The sequence below is a fragment of the Arachis hypogaea genome, chromosome 10 (assembly GCF_003086295.3).
Source record: "Arachis hypogaea cultivar Tifrunner chromosome 10, arahy.Tifrunner.gnm2.J5K5, whole genome shotgun sequence".
Lineage (NCBI taxonomy): Eukaryota > Viridiplantae > Streptophyta > Magnoliopsida > Fabales > Fabaceae > Arachis > Arachis hypogaea.
The window spans coordinates 6,691,486-6,704,506 of record NC_092045.1 but is presented as its reverse complement, the minus strand read 5'-3'; the positions used below and the strand labels follow the sequence as shown (position 1 = coordinate 6,704,506).

Below are 13,021 nucleotides of genomic sequence, written 5' to 3'. Positions count from 1 at the left end.
GATCTGACAACGGTCCGGAATTTAACCTTCTTGATTTTTATGCTTCAAAAGGAATTTTACACCAAAATTCATGTGTGGAAACTCCTCAACAAAATGGAGTTGTTGAGAGAAAACACCAACATATTCTTGCAGTAACTAGATCACTCTTATTTCAGTTTCATGTTCCTAAATGTTTTTGGCATCTTGCTATCTCCCATGCTGTGCATTTGATCAATCGAATTCCAAGTCCAATTATTCAAAATGTGTCTCCATTTGAAAAATTATATGGACAATTACCTGATTTAGCTCATCTCAAAATTTTTGGATGCCTAGCTTTTGCTTCCACTTTAACTCATAATCGAAAGAAATTAGATGCAAGAGCAAATAAATGCTGTTTTTTGGGTTATAAAGAAGGTGTCAAAGGTTTTTTCCTATATGATTTAAAAACAAGACAATTTTTTCTTTCGAGAAATGTTTTCTTTTATGAGTCTGTATTTCCTTTCATTTCAAAAGACAATTCAAAAGCACCTTCACCTACTATGCATGCTATGCCAAACCCCTCTGTTCATTGGGATGATCTCTTCACACATGACCCATACACACACTTACAATTTACACAATCTGATAACATAAATCACACAAGTGTACATCCCGTCATTCCTCTTAACAATGTTTCCCCTCTTCCTCCGTCAATATCACTGCATTCCACATAAAATAACGCACCCCCACTGCCACTGCATTCCTTAGAGCATAATCCTGTAGAACATATAGATAGATCATCTCATCTTAGAAGATCTATTAGAGTTAAGAGGCCTCCAGTGTATCTAAAAGATTTTCAATGTGCAAATAGCATCACTACTCAACAATCTGTATAATCATCTAATTGCAAATATCCCATTTCTAATTCTGTGTCTTACTTTTCATTATCATCTACTCAATTCTCTTTTTCTCTTGCTGTTACTACTGTTGATGAACCAAAAACATATGAGGATGCTATCAAAGAAGATTGTTGGAAGGCTATTAGTGCAGAACTCTTGGCCCTTGAACAGACTAAAACCTGGTCTCTTACCCCTTTACCACATGGCAAGAAGGCAATCGGATGACGTTAGGTTTTCAAAGTGAAATTCAATCCTGATGGTTCCGTGGAGCGATATAAGGCAAGATTAGTGGCGAAAAGCTACACTCAACGCTATGGTTTGGATTATTTGGATACATTTAGTCCCGTGGTTAAAATCACCACTGTGAGACTAGTCTTGGCCCTCACTGCCATCTATGGTTGGCACTGCCACCAACTTGATGTAAACACTTCCTTCTTACATGGCGACTTGAAGAAAACAGTGTACATGCGACCTCCACCAGGGTTACCCATCTCATCTCCTGACCTAGTGTGCAAACTTGACAAGTCCCTCTACGGACTCAAGCAAGCAAGTCGACAATGGAATCTCAAGTTATGTTCCGTTCTTCTCATTCATGGTTACAAACAATCAAAGAATGACTATTCCCTTTTTACCAAGTTGACTGCTAATTTTTCATTTACTGTCATACTTGCTTATGTCGATGATTTAGTATTGGCCGGCAATGATCTAACTGAAATTCAATCAATCAAAACCATCCTTGATGTTCAATTCAAGATCAAGGACCTTGGTAATCTCAAATATTTTCTTGGCTTCGAGGTTGCAAGAACTAAAGCTGGCATTAGTCTTTATCAAAGGAAGTATGCCTTAGATCTTTTGGAAGAATGTGGCTTATTGGGTGCCAAACCAGCCTCCACCCCTATGAAATATACCGTGAAGCTTTCAAAAGAATATGGTTCCCCTCACACAGATGTTAAGTAGTATAGAAGACTTATTGGGCGTTTGGTGTACCTAACAAATACACGGCCAGACATCAGTTTCGCCGTAGGCAAGCTCAGTGAATTCCTCGACAAACCAACAGATTCTCATTTGCAAGCTGCATTTCGTGTCCTCAAGTACATCAAGTCTGCACCAGCCTCTGGCTTATTCTTCGCAGCATCCTCAGAACTCAGACTCTCTGGGTTTGCAGATTCTGATTGGGCTCAATGTCCAGATACTCGTCGCTCTATCACAGGATTTTGCTTCTTTCTTGGCTCATCCCTCATCTCTTGGAAAAGCAAAAAATAATCAATAGTGTCTAGATCATCCTCTGAGCAGAATTCAGATTCCTCATCCTCAACCCATCTCCTTGTATTATGATAGTCAGTCTGCCCGGCACATCGCAGCTAATCCAGTCTTTCATGAGCGTACCAAGCACATTGAGATCGATTGCCACGTTGTGCGTGATAAAATTCTTAGTGGGATGCTTCATCTCTTACCTATTCACACCACTGATCAAGTGGCTGATGTGTTTACAAAACCTTTGTCACCAGCTCCCTTCTCTTCTTGTGTTTTCAAGCTTGGCATGCTTGATTTCCATCAACCAAGCACTGCTAGCTTGAGGGGGCATATTACCTGACCCCTTACATGATTTAGCTAGAATATGATTAGCAATTAATAATGTATTGTTTAGATGATTATCAGGTTAATTAGTTAAGCTATTCTTGTAATGAACTTGTTAGTCATAGCCAATATAAATAACTAGACAACTAACAGAATGTGTAACTAATTGCCAATTTTCAATTCATTCATCTTTCTTTCTTATTGTGTTCTCTGGAAACTTCTCTTTCTCCCTTCCGCTGATAACTCCCACATTCTTAACAATTAATATGATAATATCACAATTATTATCGTTATGCTAGACTATTATACTATAATAGTTGATGACTATTATATTTTAAAATTTTTTTGTTAAAAATAGAATAAAATTACATTTTTAGTTGATGACTATTATATTTTTTATGAATAAAATTTTTTTAGTTGTTTTATGTATGTTTTTATGTGTATTTAAATGAGGTGATGAGTGATTTACTTTATTTATTGTATGAAAAAATTAAAGGATTCAACCTAAAATAATTATTAGTGTTACTTCTTTAATTTCAGTTTTATCTCTTTAATATAAGTTAAAGAACAAGTTTTTTGAAGGTTTAATAAAAAAATTTTCAACGTCTTAAGTTACTAAGAACAAATTTTCTAGAGATTTAATAAAAAAATTCTTCTCTTATTTTTTTATTGTGTATTTTTTGTTACTCATTTTTTTATAATTTAGTATCAGTTATAGATTTTAAGTAAAATTTTTATTTACCTACCCATTCTAAAATTTTTCCTTTAAAGTCAAATTCAAGAAAAAAATCCAAAAAAAACCAAAAAAAAAGAAAAAAATTCAAAAATAATAGAAGAGATAGTATTTTTGAAAAAATAGTACAAAAAAGGGAAAAAATTCATACAATTAATAAGGTTGTTAATTTTTATTTTTAAGTATCTAAAATTTTAGATTTGTTTCAAATTTCTTTAGAAATTATTCTAGTGTCAAATTTAGAGTTTCTATCATTAAGATTATCTTAGTTTAGTATCTGTTTTTTTTTTTAAGTACCACTTGTTTAAAGCTCAATAGTATAGTTGCTGTATTTGATGAGTAAGACTAATATTAAAAAGGGTCCTAAAGTTCTTATGGGGTAATTTTTTATTTGATTAAATCAAGAAATTACAGATGAGGTCAAATTCAACTATTATACAATAATGAAGTATTTAGTCAATTTGATCATTAAGTTGGAGAAGCCGCATCAACTTATGGCAATTTGACTATCTTCTTAAATCAACAAAAAAAACTTGACTCTCTTTAGAAGCTAATTCTATAAGGTTTCAAAAGGAGCAAAGTTTGATGATAAGACAAAATTCAAAATTGCGAATTTTAAAAAGAATCACATAGATCACCATAAGAAGAAGGATTCTTTTAATCCTATCTCTAATTTTTCTTCAAAGCCAATAATAAAAGAATTTGTTGAGTATGCTCTAAGTGGAGATGAATATTTAGAGAAACCAAAAATAAAAAAGTTATTAAAAGGGTCATTAAAGTGTGAACAATTTGAAAAATAAAAGAAAAAATAGACAAATTTGAGAGAAGAAGTAAGTGGAAAAAAAAAAGTGAGTGCTTGAGTGAAAAGAGTCAATTTTTAAGTAAAAGAGAGAATTTTGACAAAAAAAAAGAGAATAGTGAGAGAGAGGAGTCAATAAGAAAAAAAAACTAAGAGCAATAAAAACACTTATAAAAGGGATTTAGATAATTCTAAGTTTGACAAGAGTACATTAATGACATTGAATTTGAAAGAGTATTTCATTTATTATATATCTACACTACAAAAAAATGTCAAAAATCGTCGAATTTACTGAAAAAATTCTTAAAAAAATTTGACAGTATAAATGTCGCTGATAATTGATTACTAACAAATTTTATGGATTCGATACTAATTACTGTCCGAAGCTTTTAGGGTGGTCAATTTTATTTGCTATTACCGTTAGGATAAATTTGATCGATAAAGTTCGCATCCCATTTTAAGTAACACTCTAATATTTTTTAATCAGACTTATATTTTATTTGGATTATATTGGTTGTTGATATTCAAATTTTACAAATTTTTTAAAATAAAATTTTATGTAAAATAATTTTATAAAAAAATAATGAATAAATAATTTTTATTTTTTGAAAACCATTTGAAATTAGTAAAAACTGTGACCAAAGATAAAAAAAATGTAACTTTTCTAATAACATATGCTTTGCTAAAATAAATTTAAATTCTACAAAGAAATATTACAAAATCCTAAATTCTAAGAAATTCGATATCTTTCCATACAAAAATTATCATCATGAAAACCTATTAAAAAATATGTATATTTAATGTTCTTCACTCACGCTAAATAAAAAATTTAAAGAAAAAAAAATAAGACGACAATGTTACTAATTGTGTCCACTCTTAAAATGTGTTTATTTGAGAGTATAATCTATTTTTATTTTATTAGGTCAATTTTAAAATTTATTATTCATATTATTTACAAAAATTATTATCTATTTAACAATTTTTTTATTAGAATAAAACATAAATGATGAAGAAGAATGGGAAATTTTATGAAAATACAAACCCAAGCAATAGGTCTCATTTTTGAATTTAAAAGACGGAGGTGGAATCGATTTGTCCCAATTATTAACAATATCGAGTAAACATCCAATTCGGTCTTTGTCCATTTTCATAAAAGATAAAGCGATTTCTGTCCCAAAAAGTGGACATTTCGACCCTTAACCTTTTTATTTTGGGACAATACGATTTCTCTGTTAAAAAAATTATTTAAATAATAATAAAAATTAGTTTTGTGGGGAGTTTTATTTGTATTTTGTGGGATTTTAAATCTTCACAAAATTATTTTCAATAATATAGCTAATTACTACCACTACTACCACTACCTTCTTCATTCTCATTATTATGGCTCCTACTTCTATTATTTTTAATGATTTATCATTATCATTATCTTCTCTACCGTCATCATCACTAATACTAATATTATCAACATTAAAGTTCTTTTTTTTCATTTCTTATTCGATGTTATTTTTTTCTTTTAAAAAGTATTTGTACTATAATTACTATTTTTTGTGGCATCATTTTTATTGATAGTTTTTCTTCACTTAATCATCATTGGTGAAGGAATTTTTCAAAAACAAACTTATTAATAATTTGTAGAGGTTTAAAACCCCACAAAATGCAAATAAAACTCTCACAAAATTAATTTTTATTATTATTTAAATAATTTTTTTAACAGAGGGATCATATTGTCCCAAAATAAAAAAGATTGAGGGTCGAAGTGTCCCTTTTTTTCGACAGGAATCGCTTTGTCTTTCGTAAAAATAGACAAGAACGGGGTTGGGTATTTACTCGAGTGAATACCACATCTGACCCTTGACAATTACCTCGAAAGGACAATAAGGCCCAAAAAAAACTCTCAATTCGACCTTTGATATATTTTTTTGAATTGATTAATCCCTATGCAAAAAAAAAACAACCTGAATTTTTTTGGCACAGAAATCTCATTATCTTTTTAAAATAATTATCAAAAATTGAGTTAAATTTTTTTTGTTAAAAATTTTATTATCTTTTAAAATAATAGTCAGCAGCTATTTTGAATTTTATTCGTGTTTTATTCTAACAATATCTACGGGTTGAAAAAATAACATCTCATCATTCTACCGTCTTCCAACTAATCGCAGGTCCGCTATAACTATTTTTATATGTGGTTGGAATTCAATTGGTCAATTACTATTCTTCAAAAAACGCTTTATCTTTCGGATAAATTGTTGTGGTAAAAAATAAATATTTATTCTATATATAAATTTAATAGTAATTAATTTTTCAATTTATTATTTTATTCCTCTCTCCGGTGAATATGATAATAGGAGTACCGAGTCGGTTTACCCATATAACACCATAAAAATTTAACAAAATCTTCAAAAGAATGGGTTGTTGAAAATTTGGCTCTAGATTCTGACATTTAGTTTGGTTGACTGTACGTTGACACCGAAAGTTTCCTACCCCAATTTCTATGGATCAAAAGTGGACACATCTTATTATCTTGGAGGTTCAGTTCTCCATTTGCATTTTGTCCTGGTAAATAATCAACAATTCTTGGCATACTCAAATCATTTTCACTTTCCTTTATGCTCTTAAGTTAGTTCATCAGATAACCTCTTATCTGCAGTTTAATTGTACAGAATTTGCATCAACCTCGTTTCCCACTGTAAATGGCACCTACAGCTTCATCACCAGATGAACAGGCAAGCCAGTCTAAAATAATGTCTCCAATTTCCCCATTTGTTTCTTCGTTATCTACACTTTCCATTCTGTTTTCTCTCAAGAATTGATTGCAAAATTGGTTATCAAAATATCTTAGTTTGGGTGCACATTGGACTCTCTTAACAGTTGGTTAAGGAAAGATTAACTTCTTCAATTCAGCCACACCCTCGGTTATCAAAATGAAAAATATTTGCGCACCAGCCGTTTGATAAAATTTTAGTCAAATTATTTCACCGTTCTCAGCTATCATCTTTATATAAAGTTGACTGCACTTGAATTTTCATCTAAAATAAAATGTTTTTATTTGGCCAAATGTTGGCAAAAAAATAATAAATTTTGTTGGTTACGTAGCATTACTCGTATACTTTTTTAAGATTACAGATTAAAATTAGTGATGTGAATGCATGCGATTATTTGGCACTTGACACAGCATGTGGTGGTAACTGGTAATGGTAAATAACGAAAGGGTTTTTCTGGTTTTGGTGTTAAGGTTGTTATTGGAGAAGAGATGGATCATGTAAGGTTGATCACTTTGAACCGACCTAAGCAATTGAATGCTATCTCACCTGAACTGGTAAGTCACTCCTGTTAACTTTTTTAGTATTTCATGCTTGCTGGCTAAGTTATTTTTCAGCATTTAATTAATTGCTACTGTCTCATTTCACCTCAGGTTTCTCTGCTGGCATCATATTTGGAAAAGTGGGAGATAGATGACAAAGCAGAACTAATCATCATAAAGGTTGTTATTTAGTTTATAATCTTCTGAATTTGTTGGCATAAAATCGTTATTTGTTATGAATTCGCTGTAATCCAACAACTTACTTTATCCCATACTTTTAAACATTGAATTTTAACTGAGGCCAAAAATAATAAATTTTGATGGCTCTCTAGCATTGCTCAAAAAATATTTTAGGCTGCATTTGGATATAGTCTTTGATACAGAGGAAGTGACAAGATATACAAACTCATTTGGTTTGGTTATGGAAATAGGGAAAGAGACACAACTTTTCTGTCCTAGAGATAGAAAAACCATTAGGGTGTGTTTACTGTTTGGAATCTAATGGAATTAGAATTGATTTGATTGCAGAATCAAAGTCTTTATTTGGAATCCATAAAAATATGAATTAAATTGATTTGTAAATTCCATGGATTTACATTATAACTAAATTCAAATCCCTTCCTATTTTTATATAATTTGGTTGGAATTGAAATGATTTAGTATGTTAAAAATATAAAAAAAGATCGATTTTACCCTTCGTATATTAATATAAAAGAGAAGGGTTTGGAGAAGAGAAAAGGTGGTAGAGGTCTAACAGTAGCAGGCGGTGGTTATTGGTAGTGATAAAAATTTGTATGGAAATACAACAACAACAAAGCCTTGTCCCACTAAGTGGGGTCGGTAAAAATTTGTATGGAAATAAAGGATGAAAATGTAAACTCAAATCATTATATAACTCTCAAATCAAATCAATTTCTACTTTATATAATCAATTCCAAACACAATAATTCATTTCTAATTCAATTTGTTGGAAAACAAATTAAAAAATCAGTTCCAGAAATATTTGGTTCCAAACACACCCTAAAAGTGGGGACAAAAAATATCTATGTTTATGTCTCTTCATCTTTGTATTTCTGCCTTAGGAAAGAAGAGAATAGATGTTATTAACTAAAAAGAGAACTAACATTTTTTATCTCATTTTTTTAGAATAATTAAAATGACTAATAAGTAATTGTTGTTGGTTTAATTGGCACTTATGCATGCTTGGTTCTGCACACTTTTTTTTCCAGGGTGCTGGTAGGGCTTTTTGTGCCGGAGGTGATTTGAGAGTATTCTATGATGGCAAGAAAAAGAGTATGTACATCATTTTCTATAAAGTTTTAGAGCAATATGATGAAACAAAGTAATAGCGATTGCACTCTTTTAGAAAGGGTAATTTATGTGTATCACCTGAATTGGTCTAAAATCAAGATGTTCCTAATCATTTCCTTAATTTATAATCAATGTGCTTAATTATAACTGGACAAGTATTTTGGACAGAGGATTCATGCCTTGAAGTGGTCTATAGATATTATTGGCTTTGCTATCACATTGAGACCTACAAGAAAACCCAGGTTCTGTTTAGGATCTTAATTAATTGCAGTTTCTTGTTTACCAATATGCTTCAGAAAGTGATATTACAATGTCTACAATGTTGTTATTCCTATAACAGGTTGCTCTTGTTCATGGAATTTCAATGGGTGGAGGTGCAGCTTTGATGGTCCCTATGAAATTCTCAGTTGTTACTGAAAAAACTGTGGGTATTTAGCACTTGCTTGGTTTTGATTAATTCTTTCACAGACAAACGAAAAGTGTATATTATCATGTGTACAAAACTACTTAAAGAATCTTTGTACAAAACTACTTAAAGAATCTTATTAGAGATTAGTTTCTGCATAATTTCTGATTAAATTTGTATAGAAAGTGTTATTGGTTTTGATTTTGTGGTGTGTGAAACACAAATGCTTTGACAGGTTTTTGCCACTCCTGAAGCAAGTTTTGGATTTCATACTGATTGTGGTTTCTCTTACCGCCATTCTCGCTTACCGGGTCATTTAGGTAACCACATTTACCTAAGAATTCCTTCTCTTAATGTTTTTTTCCTGTTAAATGATATTAAAGAAAAGAAGAGTGAAACATGTTAGTAGATCACAGACAAAATTGTAGAGATGATAATGCACAATAAAATTTGTAGGTGAATTCTTGGCACTCACTGGAGCACGGTTGAATGGGAAGGAATTAGTTGCAGCAGGATTGGCAACTCATTTTGTCTCTTCTGAGGTTCGATAATCTCCGACTAAAGTACCGAAACTGACTATAAAAGATTATAACAATCGGTTATATTTTGCTTCCGTTAGGCAATTTAACCAATTGTTAACCGTATATGCGGGATCATTCACTAACGGCATATTACTGAGCAGTTAACAATTGGTTAGATTTGTGTAACAGAGGAAATCTTTCATGGTTACAAGTTAGTTTTAATTATTCATAATCAGATTCATGAGTGTGATAATCTTTCATGATCAATTGTACTACTTTAACTATCAATTGTACTAGTTTGTGTTGTAGTTGAACACATTCCAACACTATGCCAAAACTTCAGAAACTTGAATTATTTTATTTCCACTTTCCCTTACCTGATATAATATGTATCTCATTATTGAATATTTTTATACTAAATGAGAGAACAAAGTGGGGTAGGGTGAAATACAGCGGATGTTTCGCAAAAAAGTGCTTTATAAGGATCTGCACTCCTACAACTTAAGTATTTTTTTTTTTAATTTATAGTTTGCTACAGCTTAATTGAGGCCTGATTTGGCTATTCAAAGATGAACATTGTCAGATACTATTTTCTAATCAGTAGATATAAAATGGACTTCAAGGGTTAATTTGATAAATAATGATAACATTTTATATGTACCAGAAAATTGTGGAACTTGAGAAGCGCCTGATTAGCCTAAATTCCGGTGATGAGAATGCTGTAAGATCAGTGATTGAAGAATTTTCTTCAGAAGTCAAACCTGATGAAGACAGTATCTTAAACAAGTAATCACTATTTCATCAATGATATCCAAATTTCTTTTCTGATTAACCGAAAATTGCACTGTATTAACGATAGTATTTGGAGATTTTCAGGCAGTCAGTAATTGATGAATGCTTCTCTAAAAATTCCATTGAAGAAATAATAAAATCTTTGGTAAGTTTCTTACAAGTTCCTTACATTATTTTCTTATTTTGCTCATGTCCTCTTTCGGCTACATATGATATGACTGTATGCTTTTCATCTAAAGGAAGCTGAAGCACAAAAAGAAGGAAATGAATGGATAGCTACAGCTTTGAAAGGAATGAAAAGAACATCACCGACCGCATTGAAAATAGTATTAAGATCGGTAAGGACTTCGTGATATATATTTCACATGATCCGAGACTGGATTCTAGGACTCCATTCATTTCATTAATTTTTGGGCCTATAAAATTCATGCTTAATGAAGCAGAAGAATATTTTAAGTTTTTCTTTGTATTTAAAAGCTACAATGTTTTTTATGCTAGTTTTCCGAATTACTCCCTTTTGGAATTTAAATGAGATTAACGAGGACAAAAAACAGAAATAATCCCAAGCCTTTGGACGTTATGTGAATGAATCAAGAAAATAAGTTCTACATGCTACTTCTAGAATTTCGTGTTGCTTGAAATGCAGTTAAGCAGCATCTTGAATATATGTGCAGGTTCGCGAAGGAAGGAATGAAACACTGTCTGAATGTCTAAAAAGGGAATTTAGATTAACAATGAATATACTAAGAAGCACAATATCTGAGGATATGTATGAGGTAATTGTAGTATGCTTATTGAATTTCAGAACAAATTTTAGACTCAAAAGAGGCTGCTCAGTTTTACTTTTTGATGTCATCTGTACTAAAATCTGAGGCAAAATTTTCTGTCTTTTGATGAGAAGGGTATTAGAGCTCTCACAGTAGATAAGGATAATGCTCCAAAGGTATTCTTTCTCTTTCTCTCTTTTGTTCTAAATATGCATGCCCCAAGATTAATGACTTCTTTTCCACATTTTATTAAATTCTTCTAATCTTAAATAGTCTTATCCTAAACTAGCTAGCTTAACTATATTCAACCCACATCAAAGAACATTTCTTGTGACAAACAAAAATTGCTTCCAAAACACGAATTTGGATCCTCTAAAGTAAAAGGAGTTTTACCATGGGATGCTGCATAACATTAAAAATGGAAATTGTTTTGCATTTTATTGATCCTGGTGAAATCCTTTACTTTACTAGGAACTACTGTCCATGTTTGGATGGCAAATGCACATTTACATATGCATCAAAATCAAGTTAAGAAATGGAAATTATGTCCAAGAAAACCATGGACATGGTATGATTTACAGAACAAGTCTTGAATGTTGTGTAAATTACAAGACTTGCTATTAAGTCTATCATTACAAGGGATCTGTTTTTAAATGTGCTTTTTTCTCTTTTCTTTTCTCTTTTCTCTAATTTTGAAAAAAAAAATAGGATCGTGTCTATAAACTTGTTTTCAATTTAAAAGATGAAAAATAAAAGGCATTGTTCTTTTTTCTCTTTCACTAATACTAATTACTAAGTAACATTATCAGTGGGATCCTCCGTCGCTAGACAAAGTAGATGATGAAAAGTTGGACTTGGTTTTCCAACCATTTGAAAAGAATTTGGAGTTGCAGATTCCAGAAAGTGAGGCGTGCAGGTATGGTTTCTACTTGAATTTTGATTGATTGATTAAGAACTAAAGTACGAATGATTATGAATTTATGATGCTAATAAAGTTACCATGAAAGACAGAAATGAGAAATCTAAACTTGCCCATGAACAAATTAAGTCTTTTTTGTGGAGGGGCAGGGTATTGGTTGTAATTAAGTCACTACCTTTTAAAAGTTTTTAATTAGGTTTCTATACTACTTTTAAATTTGTAATCATCATCGTTCTAAAAACATTAAACTTAACGGAATATGCTAAGGTATATTCGCTACTAACTGGGATAGAGAAACATGTTTTTGTAAGGTCTACTATTAAAAATGATATAATTACAAATTTAAAATTAATGTAAGGACCTAATTGAAAACTTTTAGAATGTAGGGACTTAATTATAAATTTGGAAATACTATAAAGACTACTGGAGTAATTTAACTGTTTTCTTTATAAGTAATTTGGTTGAGAAAATGATCTTTTGTAGATAATTTTCGTACTTTACTCTTGGTTAAATAATCAAGTTTTGTTAAACCAAAATTTTATTTATTTATTTATTTATTATTATTAAGTTAAACCAAATTCATTAGTAAAAGCAAAATCTCTTGTGTGTATTCCAAACAGGTGGGCCGGTAAATATGAGAATTCAGCTTATGCGGTTCCAAATTGAGCAATATAAAAAGGCTTGGGTGTTGCTTGTCTCTGAGTTGGATGCTACTTCTTTAAATACTACTCAAAAAGATTGTCATGAATTTTTCTACCTTCTTAGCTTGGATATAAATAAGCTACTGTTTGATGTGCTGAATAGATTATTATTATTATTATTATTATTATTATTATTATTATTATTATATCAAGAAAAAAAAGGATCAATGGAGTTTTATGAAGAACTTTTCTTTCTTGTTAATACAATTTTGGGAGAGTAGTGATGACAAAATATACAACATGAAATAAAATAAGAGGGAGAGTAGTGAGGTCAAATTTAATAATACAATAAGGGCAATTATACATAATTTTTATGTAGTGCTTAAATACTTTCAA

General features: G+C 30.8%; 1 protein-coding gene across 2 annotated transcripts; it reads left to right on the top strand.

Moving 5' to 3' along the window:
- The first annotated feature begins 6,235 nt into the window (after nucleotides 1–6,235).
- Nucleotides 6,236–12,870, top strand: LOC112714984 (3-hydroxyisobutyryl-CoA hydrolase-like protein 5). Of its 2 annotated transcripts, none has more exons than XM_025766699.3 (16): nucleotides 6,236–6,523; nucleotides 6,615–6,690; nucleotides 7,200–7,283; nucleotides 7,380–7,448; nucleotides 8,498–8,561; nucleotides 8,748–8,821; nucleotides 8,920–9,003; nucleotides 9,221–9,305; nucleotides 9,442–9,527; nucleotides 10,171–10,292; nucleotides 10,383–10,443; nucleotides 10,538–10,636; nucleotides 10,973–11,074; nucleotides 11,200–11,241; nucleotides 11,875–11,981; nucleotides 12,605–12,870. In XM_025766699.3, the coding sequence occupies exons 2-16, from the start codon at nucleotides 6,658–6,660 to the stop codon at nucleotides 12,648–12,650; spliced, it is 1,158 nt and encodes a 385-aa protein (XP_025622484.1). In that variant the 5' UTR covers nucleotides 6,236–6,523; nucleotides 6,615–6,657; the 3' UTR covers nucleotides 12,651–12,870. The 2 variants fall into 2 exon arrangements, with proteins under 2 accessions (XP_025622484.1, XP_025622485.1); XM_025766700.3 differs by having other exon boundaries at nucleotides 6,312–6,523; nucleotides 6,628–6,690.
- The last annotated feature ends 151 nt before the right edge of the window (nucleotides 12,871–13,021 follow it).